The 18,415-nt window shown below is 41.4% G+C and overlaps 1 protein-coding gene across 4 annotated transcripts in view; it reads right to left on the bottom strand.

The window, feature by feature from the left end:
- The window catches only part of NREP (neuronal regeneration related protein), a 29,191-nt gene extending 15,220 nt beyond the window's left edge, over nt 1-13,971 (bottom strand). The window contains exons 1-3 of one of the 4 annotated variants that reach the window (XM_082652343.1): nt 13,912-13,971; nt 13,310-13,351; nt 11,932-12,000 (exon numbers count right to left, since the gene is read on the bottom strand). In XM_082652343.1, coding sequence (XP_082508469.1) covers nt 11,932-11,934 — 3 coding nt within the window. In that variant the 5' untranslated portion in view covers nt 11,935-12,000; nt 13,310-13,351; nt 13,912-13,971. Of the gene's footprint in view, nt 1-11,931; nt 12,001-13,309; nt 13,352-13,538; nt 13,641-13,731; nt 13,870-13,911 lie in introns of those variants that run through there. The other 3 variants (XM_082652345.1, XM_082652344.1, XM_082652342.1) reach the window with 3 other exon arrangements.
- Nucleotides 13,972-18,415: the final 4,444 nt, after the last annotated feature.

Raw genomic sequence — 18,415 nt, 5'->3', positions numbered from 1 at the left:
AAAAAGCCAGCTTTGGAAACTCAGAACTTCATTCCAAGTCCTGACTGCATTCTGCGACAACAGAATACATTGACATTGACATCTTCTGGGCTTTTCCCCCTCAGTCCTTCTTCCATTGCAAACCAATCAGCAAAACTATACTACTCCAAAGGAAGAGAACTGTGAGCAATGCATGAGGGTTGTTGGAACCCACACGGGCAGAGTATGTAAATTTGGAGACCCACAGTTTCCCATGGCAATGCATACTAGAGTTCATTGTATTTTTTTTTTTTTTTTTTAATTTTAGGCATGTTTTCCAGGCACACTCATTTAATCCTCAGGGTGCTGTCGCAAGGACGAAGTGCATCAATACCTGTAAAGCCGCGGCAACAGGGCCCAGCACACAAGGACTAAGTGGATCTGGGGTAGCTGTTATTATCATCACCCTCACAGTCTGACAGATGAGAATGCTGAGGGGGAGCAGTCAGGGAGCCTGCCCAAGATCACACACCCAAGAAATGGAGAAGACAGGATGCGAACCCAGTCTCTCTTCTCAGAGAACACGGTCTCTCAATATCGATCTTCTCTGCTATTTCCCCAGAGCTACCTGCAGTGGCGTCATGAGGCTCCTGAGAGTTGGGGCCTGTTTTCAACCCCCAAGTAGGTGCTGAGCATCTCCACTTAGTGCCCTTGTGATGAAATTTAGATAGATTTCTGACACCTACTATCAAGAGTAGTTTTCTCAGAAATATTTGTTACTCTGCCAGCTGTGTTTCTGATAAATAGCTGCCCTCAAAAATAACTTACCTAAAAAAATCAGGACTGTCTGAGGGCACAGAGGGTGTGCTCGTCCACATGTCACTACAGTAGTGGGGGAAAGACTACTCTTAGAGCAGCAACTCTCGCTTGGCTACATGAGGGCTGCGGATCTAATTAAACCCCAGCAACACTCATCACCACAGTTTTGTCTTTTTCAGTTTTCCCTGGAAGGAAATGTTCAGCACAATATAAATATCTAGCAAACACTGCAGCTAATTACAAAGGGCATTTGCTGAGAAACAAATGGTTTTCATATGACCCCTAAATGAACTCTCAAACGACTTCTTCTCTGATGGCCTAGTAACGGACAGTCTAATCCAGAATATTTTTCTTTCATCAGATGCCTTTGAAATCATCTTCACTGTAACTCTGCTTTTCAAAATTTCAATTTCAGAACAAACTGTTTAGTCAAAGGAGAATTAAACTCTTATCTTTACCAATGATATACAGATATACAAACCATACACTACATATAAAGTAATCCTAATTGAAGAGGAAGAAAATAAACACTTATTAGACCAGAGAGGCAGTGTGGAAACTACTAAGAATGGTAATTCAGAAAGAAAAAAAAATTTAACCCGATTCCATTTGGAAACTTTTAATTAATGTAGTAGAAATGCAGTCAGTACTAAAGACAGAAAAATGGAAAAATAGAGATCAGGGAACAAGCCAATTATTAGTTATTTCTATCATGAAGGTAACAAATAGAAAATAACAAGGAAAGTAGTATCTGATCCTCAGACTACAGGCAGAGTACTGTATTCAATCAGTCAAAGACATAGTGCCCCTCTGGGTTTGTCTGAACAACGTAAGAATACTGATCAATTTGGTAAAAATTCACATTAACTATCAGATGAATTGTTTATATGATGCCAAAGAAACAAATTTAATTGAACTTCTGATTGAATTGATTGTGACAGTGTAGACAATTAATCCTGTAAAAGAAAATTAAAGTTTCAAAAGGAGTCCTCATGAAAAAAAAAAGCATAGGCTTAATGAAGATGAAATGAAAAGATATGGAGACTTGACTCCCAGACCTTGATAACAAGATCAGAACAATTTGAGATTCTATTATCAAGAAATGAACAAAATATCCAAAGGCCAGAGGCATTCTGTGATGTATAATTAGACCTAAGTCTCCACAGGGCACATGAAATGGAGCCTTAGCTGCGGTCCAGAGCACCTAGGCTTTGGAAACAGTCAAATCCAGGTGACTAAGGATCAAAATTACAAAGATGAGAAGGGCTCCAAGAAGATGTAGGCAGAATTTTTGATGCTCTACTAACTGAATTGGTTGAGTAGATATATTAATTGATTATCCAATCAATAAATCAAGAAATAGTTACCAAGTACTTACTTTCTGTGAAGCATTTAATATTTAGTACGTAGCTTTCAGCTCTAGAGAATGAACATATTATCAAACAAAATGTCCCATGGCCTTGGCTGGAAGTGCCAAAGTAGCAAAGAAAACCCCTTTTTTTTTTTCTCAAAAAAGTTTTTCAGAGCTAAGCCACCAAATCCTGGATATCTATTCAGGAAAGGAGAGGGCTAGTTAATGAATTCATCTTTTCAAATTCTAATTCTCTTAGCCATGCAACCACAGAAAGTACATGAGATCGCATCTTTCAAAGAGTGGGTCCGTTCCCTGCCCAGTATTCATTCTCTCAGCCAGTGTTAACTGAGTCCCTACAACGCAGCAGGCACTAGGCTAAATGTTCAACCATGTGCTGCCAACAGTGCACGCAGGTTCAGCAACCACCTGGCAAAGGTGCACAAGAACAGACTCTCCCCTCATGGTCTCAGTAAGCCTTTTGGTAACTTTCACTATGACGACAATGAAGGACATGAAACAGTCCTTCTTAGTAAAGTACTTGATAACAATCCCTTACTTGGGTCATGTTTATAAGTATCTTAGTCAATAAGTTTTATTCATCTAACTACAGACGCTAGTTTTTCCTTGACAGTTCTTAACGCTGGCTGCCAAACACGCAGTATCTTCTAATTTCTACTCTTTCCTGTCCAAGAATGGGTTCTATATCTGACACTGACTTTATCCAATAAAAGTGACCTCAAAATGCCTGGACCCATTTTAAACCCAACTTTTGTAGATTTCTCCCTGTTCAGCCACTGGACTGCAGTATTTTTCCCTGCTGGAATTGTATCAAACACAATTCAGACAGGAAGGCTGTTACCTGCCCCAGTAATCAAAGGACACTGGTGTGTGATGGTGATCTGAGTAAGGGCTGGAGTGGAGAAGGGAGAAGAGCTAGAACCGGGCAACGACACCAAAACTTCTGTGCACGTTATGAATCTCCCTCTTGTTTTAATTGCCTATTGGTATGAGTCTCTGGCTCATATTTTCACTGGCAACAACTATTCAGCCATTCTCCCTTTCTTTCCAGTCAATGGCTCTGGTTCCCAATTTCAGCTTAAAAGGGGCAAAGAGACCTTCCTTTCATCAAGCACATTCTCTTAAATATCTTCTCCTTCTCCTTTTCAAACACGAATTATGTTTGTATTTTAGTCTATGAAAGTGAGGATAAACAAGGATAGTGTAAAATCAAGGGTTTAAAAATACTTCCAGCTAGATAATCCTAACACTTTTCAGGCACAAAGCTTAGACTGGAAACCATTCTAAGGTAATAAGAGGCAATCATTTCACTTATGAAGCTATCATTACCTTGTGAAACCAGAGCAGATGATGCTCTACCGTCATGAATGCCTTAGTCAGACTGCTGAGAGGCAAACTGGGACCACTGGCAAAACACCATTGATGACCTGGAGCACAACGGCACCCCACAGCCAGTGTTCTGGATGGATGTGTGACTCCACCCTAAAGATGAGAGTCCTCTTCCAGCAGACCACACTGAACTAACCTTCTGGACACTCTCAGGGCCTCTTCTGTCTAAAGAAGTGTAGAGGAAGGGAGCACAGAACTACAGAGCTGGTTTTGTATTGTGCTTAGACTTCACTTAACTCTCCCCTTTTACCTCCCTAACAAACACTGAGCCTTCTTTATTCAGTGAGAGGGGTTTTCAGCAGCAAATTCATCACCTGTCCATGGTGATCTCATTTCCTGGGTCATACATTCTACAATCTGCACTGTCGCGACCCTGCAAAGTGTTGGGCTATTACTAGTTGTAAATCTCAAGGTGAACCACCCGGTTCTGCCCAGAAATAACAGATCTCCACGTATCCCTGAGCTCTGACTCATTCATGTATTCCACAGACATTTATTGATTACTAAGAGTGTGCCAGTTCCTACACAGGTACTGGAGCAGTGGTCAGAGTGGTTCATGGAGGTGCAATCTATTCTAAGGTCCATGAAGGTTAGGGGTTCCTTCTACTTTGTAGGAAAAGAATGCCAATCAACTTCACTAGCTGTTCTAGAGTTCCCTCTCAATGACGAAACTTTCCCACATCTGAACTCACCATCCTGGTAGAGGAAAAGGAAAAAAATGAGGCATCACAGCCTCAACTGCTATCATAAAAAGAGGCCTGATGTTCACTTACTAGTGGTCAGTGTTCGTGTTTCAAGTTTACAATCTTGGAGGGTAGAAAAGCATGCAGAAAGAAGCCAGCTACAAGTAGACTGTTGTGTGATGAGTGTACAGAGGAGCATGAGATCATTCCTGCTGGATGTCCTGGGGTGAGTTTCATGGAGGAGTTGTCATTTAAATTCAGTCTGGAGGAAGAGCTTTATTTTGTCAGGAGGAGCATTCTTTCTAGGACTGAGTAAGCAAAGGCACAGAGGGAGGGCCTCCTGGGGCATGTTCAGAATAACAAGTGGCCTGGTCCCTCTAAGAAAATATATGCTATAGTAGCTAGAAATAAAAGATGAGTTCACATAGTTCCTGGCATGGCTGCCCAGCCACAGAAATTAAACTTATGAAGGTTTAAACACCGAAGTTGAAAAAAAATACTTGAAAGTATGAGGTGGGAGTAGGCTTAAGGAATTCAAGGAACAGTGCTTACCTACGTCACTTACTGAGAGACTTAGGGGATGAGTCCAACCTCATCTGAAGGGGCCAAAGGAGCTGGTAAAATCATTTCAGATTGAAAACCTTGCAGCTGATGCCTTCTGAGTCTGTGCTGTTTCCAGAAGAGGTTCCAGAAAGATCCTTCTTGGTCTTGGCTTTCCCCAACTTTTGTGTATCATGTGACAAGATTCCCTTATGATGGTCACTAGACTACTGACTAAATTAGTAACAGCCTGTAGGCCTCAAATTGTAAACAATTTTATTATGGTGGTGTAAGTGTTGGCTTGAACTCTGAATACGTACATCTGGCTAATCAGGAAGAAGTAGAGAGAGAGAACCAGCTGGGTGCGTGTGGTTACAACTGATTAGCACATGGCTACACCCAGTTAGCCTCACAGAAGGGACGCATGGGGCCGCCTTTCATGCAGCTGGCACGGCAGCAACACCCTCTCTGGCCAAGTGGACACTGACGAACCCTCTGGCATTTACCAGTGGAAGTGCTGCCACCTTCTCCCAAGAAAGAGGTTAAGCGTATGCTCCCTTCCCAACTCCCTCCAGCTAGGGACCTTCTTTCTTTTCCACCACTCCACCCTGACCCAAAGAGAGTGAGAGGCAGCAGTAAATTAAGCTTACAATCAATCAGAAGGTGTATGTGAGTATGTGTGCCCTTTTCTGTTGGGCACAATCAAAACGCAAAGAACCTGAGACAGGCTGGAACCTGAGTGAGAGCCTCGGGCCATCTCCAAGATGCCCGCTCAGTGGCTTCCTCTGGCTCAGCACATCAAGTCCTCAACCTCTAGGTCGAGTGTGTGAGGTCTGTCTTCGAGAGCACAGAGGTCCTAAACAGGGAGGAGGACATTCCCTACTGTAGTAAAAACGCATTATGCTCACTCCTGTAAGCATACTTTTCTTTTATGAGAAATATGCTTTTCTCTCAACTAAATCTACCGGAATAGTCTTAATTCTTCATTCACTCAATATTTATTAAGGATTGATGCTAAGCCCTAAAAATCTGAAGAAGGCATAGTACCTGCTCTCAAAGAGCTTCTAAGTTTCAAATTTTGTGCCGACTCCAATCAGTTGTTAACAGAACAAGATTGTGAGGATTGGGAAATCATATTCAGGGTGAATAATAATAATGAGCGTCAAGACACTGATTAGCAATGTCTGCCACAGGTATATAGCAGGAGTCAGTGGTGGCACACATGCCATACATTTGTCATCTCTGGGTCTAGCTGAATTTCTACCTCCTTAAAAAAAAGTTTTTGCCTATAATCCCCAGTCCCCAATAATACCACTCTTCTGCATTTTACAATTTAGCACTAGATTATACTGCAAGACAATGTTTAAGTTTGTCATGCATATTAGTCTTCTTGCCACAACTAAAATATAAATCCACTGAGGCCACTGGCCAACTGTGCACTTTCCATAATGCAAAGAACTAAGCATAAAGAAAATGCTCAACAACAACAACAACAACAAAAACTTGTTCAGCTGACATGGGAATATATGCATAACCCTACTGCTAACTCTTCTCATTTTCTTTTCTTTTTTTTTTTTTTTTTTTACTCTTCTCATTTTCTTCAGTACTTTCAGACATGGCATCTTTGTTTTCTTGGGACCACTTTCATAACATCACAGAATGAGATTATACTGGAAATAAGTAAAGACTCTTTAAAGTTCCAAAACTGGGAGCAAAGGTCCTCCTAGATCCCAGAGGGGATTTTTAGGACTGCAGGAGAAGCTGCTGTGAGTTTTGAGTACCACAGCTAGATCAAACCTGGAGAACTAGCATCGTACCAGGTTGTTCAGAGTGTGGTTCTAAATGCTGGTAAAGGTGAGCAATTGCAAGCCATTCTTTTTTGGGCAAGTGGCTTTATGGCTTAAGCACATTTTTTTTCTCCTGTTAATAAATAATGGATGATCTCCCTGGTGGTGCAGTGGTTAAGAATCCGCCTGCTAATGCAGGGGACACGGGTTCAAGCCCCAGTCTGGGAAGATCCCACATGCCGCGGAGCAACTAAGCCCATGCGCCACAACTACTGAGCCTGCGTTCTAGAGCCCACAAGCCACAACTACTGAGCCTGTGTGCCACAACTACTGAAGCTCGCGTGCCTAGAGCCCATGCTCCGCAACAAGAGAAGCCACTGCAGTGAGAAGCCTGCGCACCGCAACAAAGAGTAGCCCCTGCTCACTGCAACTAGAGAAAGCCCACCTGCAGCAACGAAGACCCAACGTGGCCAAAAAAAATAAAATAAAATAAATTTATTAAAAACAATCAATATGCCATTGAGGTACATTAAAAAAGAAAAGGGGGGGAAGGAAAATAATTTACTGTGGAAACTAAAATTACACTCACTTCAACTTCCTAGCTCTTTAGAAGAATGGAAGGATACAAATTACTTCTAGTCCACCAAAACTAAACAAGATTAAGTCATTAACGATGAATTTTTTGAAAGTCCAACTTAATAGGTATTAGCATGTATAGACCAAATATTTACTGAGCTTCTAACATATATTTAATACTTTATTAAGCACTATATATGAAGTTTATAAACCCTCTGGGAGCCTATAATTTAGCTGGTCAGTGAAAGAAATGTATGTGGTCCAACTAACAAATAATGCAAGAGAGTATAATCTAGTGTTACACTAGGTTAATACCATGTCACTGCTACTAATAACTGAATTGATATTTAGAATTTAGTTGAGAGCCATGCTAATGCTTAAGTCCCAAACCATTAGAGCTGCTAATACTGTCATGCGCTAATAGATCAGTTTCAGGATCACTGCTGTTTTTTAAACCACTGAGATGAGAGACTCTTGAAGCTGTCCTTAGGTGCAAAACATGTCCAGAAATACCCATTTCAGATAAATTTAGAACCAATAAGTAATATTTTTAGTAACCATAATTTCTACAGCTGTGGGCTGAGATTTATGGTTAACCTGTTTTCCAGTACAAAGCAAAGGAGTGGTTTAAAATTAGAATTTTTTAAATGTATCTTCATCAACTAAGATGACACAGTCCATGTACATGCAATATATTTTCTGGTATACTCAAATTGGATTTGCTGGTAAGATTTCCTTATTGCTAGTTTTTTCCTGAATAAGAAAGGAATTATTCAGATAATTCAGGCAAATCCCTCCCACTCCTACCTCACTCCAGCAACATTTTGAATAGCCAAGATGAATCAGACAAAAATCAACTTTTTTTTTTGTTTTAAGCATAATTATTCAGATAATTATCTCAACCCTCCATTTCACTTTGGTTGTGAGAATAAGACCTTAAAAGACTTTCCAGCCAGAAACAGCATTTAAAAAAATATGTGCAAGAGCAAGGAAGCCACAGTACTTCACTCCAAGGCTCCCAGTCGGTCCAATGTAAGTGAACAGGATGTATAAGACTCATAATCTGGAGGTTACTCATTTGACTTACTAAAGTATTCATATTTTAGAAGTGTATTTTCTGATTTTAAAGTATTCATCTTAGGGTTTAAAATAAAGTGAATTCCTTCAGTGTATTTATGAAGATCTGATTTACATGCCAGTTTTTAAGGATTGCATCAGGTTAAAATAGAAGAAACAAACAAACAAAAAAAATAGAATGGTGCTTTAAATAACTGTTTATTCCAAGATTTCTGCTTAAATATCTTCTCCTGCCTGAAATATCTATTTAGTTCAAGAGGAAGCAGGACTGGGGCTAAACCCAGATAGACCATCCCTACTGTCCTCATTCCCTAAACAATTCCCAATTCTCCCCTCACAGTGTGCTAGAAGGCCTGGTGAAAGAGAAGATAGTACCATCTAAAATTACCCTTCTAGGTACTTTTCAGCATCTCCACAATCAAGAATCACTAAGCAACTTGTAAATTTACATTCCAAAACCCAACGGCACAGCTACCAACAGGACCTCATCCCTCCGCAATCTTTGTATTTTTCTTCAAACAAGGAAACCTTATGTTAATGGAGAGATTATTGAAAGAGTCTCCTTGTAAGCCCATGAATGCCACTTCACAGACTGTACAGAAAGCAGAGCTCTATGAATGGTACAATGGAGTCAACTCATCTTTTTGAAAAGCTCAGCATCGGTCTTAGAGAGAATCTAAAATTGTTCCAATTCCTAGGTCTCTGTTAAAACATAATGAGCCCATGCTTATGCCACTGTGAATCCATGGCACATCCATACTTGGAGGCAAGTTTACAGCACAGAGGGCAGTCATGTTGAAAATAAGGACTTACTCTTGACATGGAATTAAATAATTTAGTTTTTCAAACTATTCAATAAGACCCATCTGCTCATCCTGAAATATTTTCTTCTCAGTGATGTACCTGAAGCAAGTACCTTTAAAATAAAACAGCTAAGTAAAAACCAAGGACCCATATAAAAATATAATCTTAGAAATTAAATTTAACAAAAAGCCAAATATAAATTAAAGAAATGCTGAAGATTTCTGCAGACTCACAATATCTTGTTAATTGCAAAGAAGGGGGTGGGGTGGGGACTAGAAAAACGTATGTTTACTAGAAAACTGAAAAAGCTGAGGGATGAGTTATTTAAAAAAAATTCTAGGAAACTAAGATAAGGGAAACCACACTCAAAATTAAAACTTTTAACAGTCCTCCTAAAAGGCACAACCCCAGATGAACTGTAGTCTATGTAAATGGTGCCCCCTGGAGTTGTGCCCAAAGGGTCCCCTACACAGAATACAATGTGATTAAAGCCTTGTAGTGTCAACAAAGCAGTTGTATTTTTTTGGTAATGCAAAAGGCACATTAGTATTCTTTAGTGCCTTCAAATTATCGTTGTGAAACATCACTTTAGGGTATGTCAAATGTCTAAATATTGAATCACTCTGTTTTGAATTCTGGAGTCTACTAGTTAATTTCTTACTCTGGAATGAGCTGACTATAAATTTGTATTTGGAATAGGCCCTTTACTAAGCAGCTCAAATACACTGAAATTAGATCCTCTTTAATGTTTTAAATTATGTAAATGGAAATACACATTTAACAGAAAAGGCATGTTTGTATATTTTCTAGAGGTGGCCAGGTGTTAACTCTATTGCTTCCCTAGTACTAGTTTCTACTGTATACGGGCTAAGTCTTTAAAAAGCCAGTTACAGAGATCAGCAAAGTAATCTGTTTTAATCAAGGAAAGAAAATAACTTCATTTTTCCAAAAAGGAGAAAAGGAGGTATAAGACCCCTCTAATATCAGTTTTAAAAAAAACACAATCGAAACATTTTTTTTTAACATTAGAATGTGAAAAGACTTTGAAGACCTCAGACCTCCTGGAATAAGAGAATTGCTAGAAAGTTACTTGGAATCACCCACGGACAATAACTGTCGGTGGTTTCATTTCAGGCAATGGGCTTGTGCCAAAAGGGACTGACATCTTGATGAAAGGATCACCAAAAAGTTGTGAGAATTTTTCCATGACTCAAAATCCTTCCAAGAGCAACAAATTGTGATTTCTCATTCTGCCACCATACATAAACGACAACTGTGAGAAATTGACAACATGTAGTAATAACTCGAATTTGCTCTTCGGCATGCAAATCGTTCCAACTTTCATTCTCGGCTTTGGCACACATGCTTGCCTTCCACAAAGCTCACTCCGCTCACTACTATGGAAACATGATATTTACTCTTTGAGTCTGATCTATAGGGCTAGTTTTGGCAGAGTCAGTGGTCAAACTGATGTTCAACCAAACTGGTCACCTGACATATCACAACACACATGAATCTTCATGGTCTATCTATGGTGACACAAAGGGTAAGGTTCTGGGATAAAGAGCTATAAGACATGATGATGTGGCCAGTCACAGTAAAAGATAATTAAATAAACAAAAATACTTTGAAGCAGTTTATTTTATTACCATCCTAGAACTCTATGACAATGGCTAGTTAGGAATTTAATATGGAGTTAGGAACCATTTGCACAAAACCTACTGATTAGTTTAATTTTCTGTTCATCCCTTTTGCCTCCAACCTTAAGTTCCTTAATTTGGTCATTATCAATCTATGCCCAAACAAGATCTATTTGATTAGGTGCTTTGACACCCACCTGTTGAAATTACAGGTGAGGCACATACAAAAAATAAGAGCTTACTTATTAACAGAATTCAAACAGAATTCATTTAACTGCTTCTGATTCATTTTTCTCATTGGAAGCTTATACTTGGATTGTTCTCAAAGAAAACATCAAGTACATCGGATTCAATTTTGATTCATTAAATTCCTCCCTCGTTTAAAAGAAAAAATGAAAACTAAATTTGGAAATCACACACTCTAAGTGGCAAAGAGGTGTTTTAAAGAGCATAAACATCTGCAGGAGGACATGCTGTACTTAAGTGAAAAGTTTCATGACATTTCTGTTCTATTTTTCAGTTCAACTTTATTTCCATAGAGGAAATTTTTCAAAGAAAATTAATACACTTATTCAACTGTTTATAACGTGTATTTCATCTATTTCTTTAATCAGTCATCAAACACTTAACTTCCTCCTCTGTGGATCATAATGCTTGTCAGAAATAGTTACACTTTCATTTAGAGGATAACATGCTTATCTTCTAAAACTGAGCAGACATCTCTCATAAATGAAGTTATAAATCAACAACAACAAAAAAACACTAATTATGTTAAAGATACAATAGACAGTGTATTAATATAAAAGTCCATGCTCTATGTATATATTGCTTTTAAAGACAGCAGATTCTATAGCTGTTGGATTAGCTGGACACAGACTCCTATTTTGGGGGATAAGTTCTGGCTATCTCTAACAGAAGACTCATTGCTTTGTTTGAGTCCTACTGCTGCCACCTCTTCCACGCATGTCACAACATATCACTCTTCTTAAAGAACAGAATGGTTTCTGTTGTTGGAGTTAAATAAATCGCCCCTTCTGAAAGAGGAATTTCAGTTTTCTATTCAAAATGATTGAAAATCAAAAGACCTAATCCCTAATTCACCACATCCAGTTCATATAAATTGCTGTACTGCAAAGCTCCCCAGGCTAGAGACAGAACCTTTGAAAGGTCAGATGGGGTAGGAACAATGGAGGGTTCAAGCAGGATGAAGGTGGGTGGTTGATATTTATATGGAATAAAGACTAATAAGAAGCAACTGAGAATCTCCTCTGATGACCAATGCTTACCATTTTGAGAATCCTTAACAGTCTTGGCCTTGCACCCTCCCTCTCTTCAGTCCAAGGAGACCAACCAACCTGCAAAATATGTTTAAATACAGTAGACAAATTGCCACACCACAGGTCAGCAAATGAGAAAGCCTGTTTAGAGGCTGTAGACAAATAACCATTTTCTGTGGTTAAGCTAAGTTACATGCAAATTATTGTAACCACTGGGGCTTCTGAAAGAGCTTTTCAATCGGTCTGTAGGCTTAAATAGGGGACAAAGGAATCCCTGGTACCTAGCTTCCCAGAGTCCTGGGCTATTCTTATTGTTGGGTTCATCTTTAAATTGCAGGAGTTCAAACTTAAAAGTAGAACCAAGTGATAAAAATAGATTGTTTTCTGGCTGCTCTTTGTTCCCAGACATACTACTGGCAGTATATTTGCAATCAAGACAGCAGAATAGGAATCAGCCTTCCACCGCGTAGTGTAATGCCTCAGAGTGGATATTTTTGGAAATGGCACTGCATTACATAACCTTCCGTGCTTAAAAAAAAAAAAAAAAAAAAAAAAACTACACTGAGGGGGAAAAGTCAGGAATATACACCATTATGCCCTTCTCCCTAAACCAAATAAACATTAATGTACATGCTGCAGTGATTTTCCTCTCAACCTTTGTGTCATCAGAACACAGTTCTTTTGTTAACATAAGTTAAGACAAAAATTAAGATGAATGGAGAAACTAAAAGTTCTCTAACAGGGTATCTTAAGCTCTTCGAGTTTTCCTATAATGGTATTACAGATACATATAAATGCAAATGAGATTATTATCATCATCAAGCAAAAAGCAGTCAGTTATTTTTAAGCCCTCCCTCCCCTTAAGTTCAACTGCTTTATAAGAAAATGCAGGAAAAAAAAAAAGTGTTGCAAGATCGAATGCCTGGAAAGACCCCAGGAGGCGACAGCAGCTTTGAAAGAGTAATAAAGTCTAAGGATGGAGGGACACAAATTCATTTTATAAAAGGCGCGGGGGGTGGGGGGAGGCTTGCATGCACCAAAGTGCATCTCATGAAAAGAAACAAAACAGTTCCTAACAATGCTTTATGAGCAAGAAGAACAAAAATTAACCACACCAACAAGCAAAAAACCCCACCCCTTCGCAAAAGAATTCTCCCTCTTAACTTGTGCATTTTTTTTTAAAAAGGCCAAGTTAAATTCCAGCCTTAATGCAGTAGGACCCAAAATGCCAGAATTTCTCCAAGTACACGCTTCAGCTCTTTAAAATTAAGAGGGAAGAAGCATGAACTCTGCAGGGTTGAAGGGTCCAGCTAAGAGCAACGGAAAGAAATCGACACAAAAGAGAAAGCAGCGCTCCCGGCCGGGGATGGGAATGGCATATACTTACAGACAAAAGCCCCGCTCCCTGTTCACTCTCTCCTCTCTACACCTGAAACACAAATGTGGATGAAAAAGGGTATCATGCTAGAAAGACAGCTGGGGGATGGGGAGAGGGGGCAGGGGGAGGGAAAAGGGGTGGAGGAAGAGGAGGGAGGAGGGGGAAGGGAAACAAAACCCAAACCAGCTTCACTTCCAAGAAGTGCAGCCTTGGAAAAAGGAGGGGAAGGTCTCCCTGCCTCGCGCTCTCTCTCTCTCCAAGAGTGTGTCTCTTTCTCTAAGAGTCAGTTTCTTTCTCTCTCCCTCTCTCTCTCTCCCTCTCTCTGCTGCTAGTGTGCTAGTGAACAATGAGCTAATTCTGATGGGCTGGTGCGGCGCCAGCGCCCCAGCCTTGCTGCCACTGTGCTGCCGCGGCGGAGCCAGACTGCTTACTCGGCAGGAATCGGCGACTCGGGGCCCGGTCGGCGAGCGGCCAACGAGCGCGCGCCCCGGCCCTCGGCACCCCGGGCACCCCGCTGCCCCCACTGCGCTGGCCCGGGCCTGGGGGACAAAGGGGCCCGCAGACAGGCGCGCCGCCCCGGCCCCGCCCCCCGCAGCGCGGCGCGCACTCACGCCGGCCCGGCCTCTGTTGCCCCGGCGGGCTTCTTCGCCTCGACGTGCGGTTGCTTTTCAGACAAATAAGGAGGCGGAGGAGGCGGTTTGGGGGCGAGCCAAGCGTGAAGGCGGCCAGGGCGCTGCATAGCCCGGCGGCTGGCCAAGGCCGCGGGGAGAGGCGGCGCGGCCCGTACTGTAATAATAAACCTGCAGCAGAGGGCATCTGAGGGAAAGAGGACGGCGACGGGCGGCAGCCGCCTTCCCTTTTATGTGCCTGTCCCGAGCCGAGCAGAAAATGGTGCCCGCGGCGGCGCGGAGCCACACAGACACACAAAGAGCCGGCGTTGCATGCGTTTGCGCACGACCCGGGTCTGCCCAGCCGGGGACGCGCGCCCCGCTCCCGGCCGCGAGGAAGCCCGCGGCCCGAGCACCCCAGCGGCCCTGTGGCTGCGCGCGCGCACACACGCAGGCACACACATACACACACACGCGTGCGTGCACACAGTCACACGCGTGCACAGGCAGCAAGAGCTGAGCTCTGATGTGATCAGCACCCTCCCCAGGTGCTCCCTTCTCCTTCCCTGAAGGATTTAGTAGGTTCCCCACTCTCAGCCCCACTGAAATCATACTTCTGAAAATTGGAGATTGCGTTTTAAAAGCGGTTCTTCGCATTTCTGATTTTTTTTAAACCTCATCTTTCTAATTTAAAATCTGACTGTCTTTTCACAGTAATGTAAAAGCTCAAAATTTTGCTACAAATTCGAACAAACTGGTTTCGCTGCCAACCAAGTGGGATATAATTTTATGGTAATTGTCAGATGTTAGAGGACAAGATTATTTCCTAATTAAATTGCTTTGCCAAGAGAAAAAAGATATAAAGGATCGTAATGTCTTTTAAATTTGCCATCAACATTTTACTTCTAATCACTGAAAGCAATGTTTTCCATTATAACAATCAAAAGGAAAGGGGGGGTGGACTTACAAAACTAAGTTATTAAACATATATTTATAGAATGTCTTGTTTTTTAGTCTTAAGTTTTTTTGAGTACAGAAAAGCACACCTTAAAAAGCAATGTTTTACACTCAATTATAAAGAATAAATTCTCTGTAAGCTTATTGCCAGGACTATAGATGTCCTTGCACACTACCAAAGCAGCAAGTACTGATTAGGCTGCCAGTGGGTGCGATGTTTAAGGGGTCCACTAGGAGCTTCCCTGAATTAATCTAAAACATCACAGTCGTTTTCCTGCCAAAAAAACTTACCTTGGAACCATTACTAGGAACAAAGGGAAAAAACAAGTCTCAGTGAACTTCCCTAATGCCTTCAGGGCCGGTGTTCACCAGACAGGAAAGTGATGGAAGGCAGGTCTGCCGAGTAAACAGGGCAGTGGGATAGGGCAGAAGCCTGGGGGCTGCCTCTGCACGTCTGAAGCCCCAGGAAGCTGGTAAAGGGTACCCCAACATTGAGATCTTGGGCATTCACCTCAGAGTCAGACTCGAAACCCAACAGGGCACTGCCACATGTACCAAAAATCTATCCCAGGAAAGTATGCTCAAAAGGTACTTCTACAAGAAAACATTTCTACACACATACACACACACACACACACACATACACACAAACTGCCTTTAGTGTTTATGCAAAATTTACCTAAGATGATGTCCTTTCAAAACACAGGGAAATTTGGAATTTATTAAACTTTATTTTTTCTCCACGTGTAATCACAGACATCTAGGTGACACAGATCTTTTAAGTAATAAGAACACTGGGTCAGAATCATAATCTATTTACTGTGTTCCAGAAAACAGTTGCAAACCAACTATTCAAGAAACATTCTTGAGTCCCTCCAGGTGTAGGAGACTACACTAACCACTAGGGACCTAAATAGGACCACCCACCATGTCACCTCACTCAGGAAATGTAACAATAGCTGTCTCAGGCGCTCCTGGCTGTCATGCCCCGTCCCACTCCCATCTATCCTGCGGGTGACATGGTAGACCTACTCTCCTGAAATACTTTTCAATCACGGTACTTACTCCCTGCTCCATTACAATACAAAGACCATACTTAGTCTTCCACTTAAAATTCACCACAATGTAACCACAATCCAGCTTTCTAGCTTTATCATCCCATCTTTTTCCCATTCATGGTATATCAGTCCCTTGCATCCGTATGGTTCATATTCATCCCTAGACCATTAACGATCAGGAAACAAAGTCACACAAACACTGACTTAAACCAGAGTGCCTCTACCTCAGTAGTATTTTGTTGTTTGGGGCCAGATGACTCTTTGATGGGGCCCAGGGGCCCAGTGCGGAGGCGATAGGGGGCCGCCCCGTTCATTGTAGGATGTTTAGCAGCATCTCTGGCCTCTACCAAGTGGATGCCTGGAGCAAGCCTTGGCTGTGCCAACCAAATATGTGTCCACACATTGTCAAATGTTCCTTGGAGGGGAAAACTTACCTCTGGTTGAGAATCACTGGCTTAAACAACCAGATCCATTCGTGAGAGGAAAGAGGTAGCCTTTCTTGAGCTATGTGGACCACATGCAGGAGGGACAGAGACCTGAACAAAACTGAGGTTTTCTTAGGAACGAGGAAAAAGAAGAACGCAATGTCCTTATCTTAGACTGTACAGACTGCAGTGAGGGGGTAGGGAAACAATCAAAGCCAAAGTTACAGTGCATTGTGATAAGGACAGTTGTAGAGTTCTACACAGGGTACACTGTGAACACAAAGCCTCCTTTCTTAACCAGACCAGGGGTTCAAAGAAAGTTTCCTAAAGGAAGTGATGCTTAAACTGAATCTGTGAAGAATGAACAAAAGGCAGCAAATTGAAGAAGGGGGAAAGAGACATTCCAGCGGAGACGGGGGCAGATCATGAGCTAAGAAATGTGATCGCTGACTGGTGACAGCCAGGTGACAGAAGAACCCTGCGTCAGAAACTGACCGTTGTGTTCTATCCCTGACATGTATGCCAAAGAATAGTCCATCAGAGGACTTGGTCAAAAAGAGAAGTTGTACTTTAGAAACAGGGTTTTCCTTCAATCTCTCTTAGATATCTGGTTCTCAAATATATCCAAATGTATATTCCTACAATTCTATTTGTTTTCAGCCTATGTCATTGCTTGAGGTAACAAGTTTCATGAGGTTGAATTCTAAGTGAAAAGTTGTGTATAAAAGTGGTTAGAGCCAGGTCTATATGACCCTGTATAAGTTCTTTAGCCTTTTAGTCTGAGTTTCTTCATCTTTCGGTTGGGGTTTACATTCTAACCCCAGAGTGCTGTATTAAGTGGAATTGCATACCGTGTTTGGCCTTTAGTTAGCAGTACATACACAGTAGCTTTATAGAATACAACAGAAGTATTATCGGAAACTTTATAGAATAAAACTTATATGACATATATAGTTCCTCTCTGGTCAACCCAAATGATGTGTGGCTCCCCAGTGACTCTTGCATGACTCTTGGGCCTTTTCACTTGCTGTTCCTGCTGCCACAATGCCTCTTTCCTCTTCTTCAATGTGTTAACTCTTGCTCATTTTTCACAAATTTGGGTTGTGTATCACCTCCTTTAGGAAACTTTCTTTGAAGCCCTGGTCTAATTTACAAAGGAGCCTTCATGCTTACTGTGCAACCTGCGCAAAACTCTACAATTGTCCTTATCACACTGCACTGTAACTTTGCCTTTATTTTTCTGTCTTCACCACTAGGCTGCGAATTCCGTGAAGGAAGAGACTGAAGACATTACTGGTTACCTGCCTGAAACCCACTGTCTCTTTCCTCCTCCACATTCTTAGTGAAACCCTGATTTTGTCCTGGGCCCCATCTTTCCCCCATCCAGCCCATGATTCCAGGGAAGATGACCCTAAGGAGTAGATCCTAATTATTTTAGCCAATCAGCGTATTGGATTGCCTGGGTCTAATAACGCTCACCCAGAAATAAGCATGTGACCATCAGACTGAAGGGAAAGAATTATATTGCATGTTAGAGCTAAGAAATTTGAATTCTATGCTTAAAGCAATGTGGAACCATTAAAGAAATTCAATCTGAAAGTGACATGACCAGATTTTTTTTTCCTAGAAAGACTACTCTTAGAGCAGTTTGGAGGATGAATTTTAGTATGGAGAAAGGGCAGAATTGAGGAAATAAGATGAATTAGGGGATTATTACAGTAATCCAGGTGAGTAATTATAAATAGCCCAAAATAAGGTAGAGACCATGGGAAAGGAGATGAGGGAAGGAGTCAAGATACGTTCCAAGGTAGAATTGCAGGACTCATTAGGGGTTTAATAGAGTAACAGGGATTAGCTGGAGAAGAGAGCCCAAGAGGATTCCAGGTTTCTGGCTCTGTGACTGCTTAGATGACGATGGTCCCTCCTGAAACAGAAAACACAAGAAGAGTGGATTTGGGAGGAGAAGGAGGTGATGATAAGTTCAGTTCTGTACCTGTTGAGGGTAGAACTCATACACTCAATACTCCAACAGCAAGCTTTGAGTAATTTTCTTATCACTACCTCCCT

The sequence above is a fragment of the Grampus griseus genome (assembly GCF_964374135.1).
Source record: "Grampus griseus genome assembly, chromosome: 3".
NCBI classification, from domain to species: Eukaryota; Metazoa; Chordata; class Mammalia; order Artiodactyla; family Delphinidae; genus Grampus; species Grampus griseus.
The sequence above is the reverse complement of the archived record's forward strand: the minus strand, read 5'-3'. Positions and strand labels throughout refer to the sequence as shown.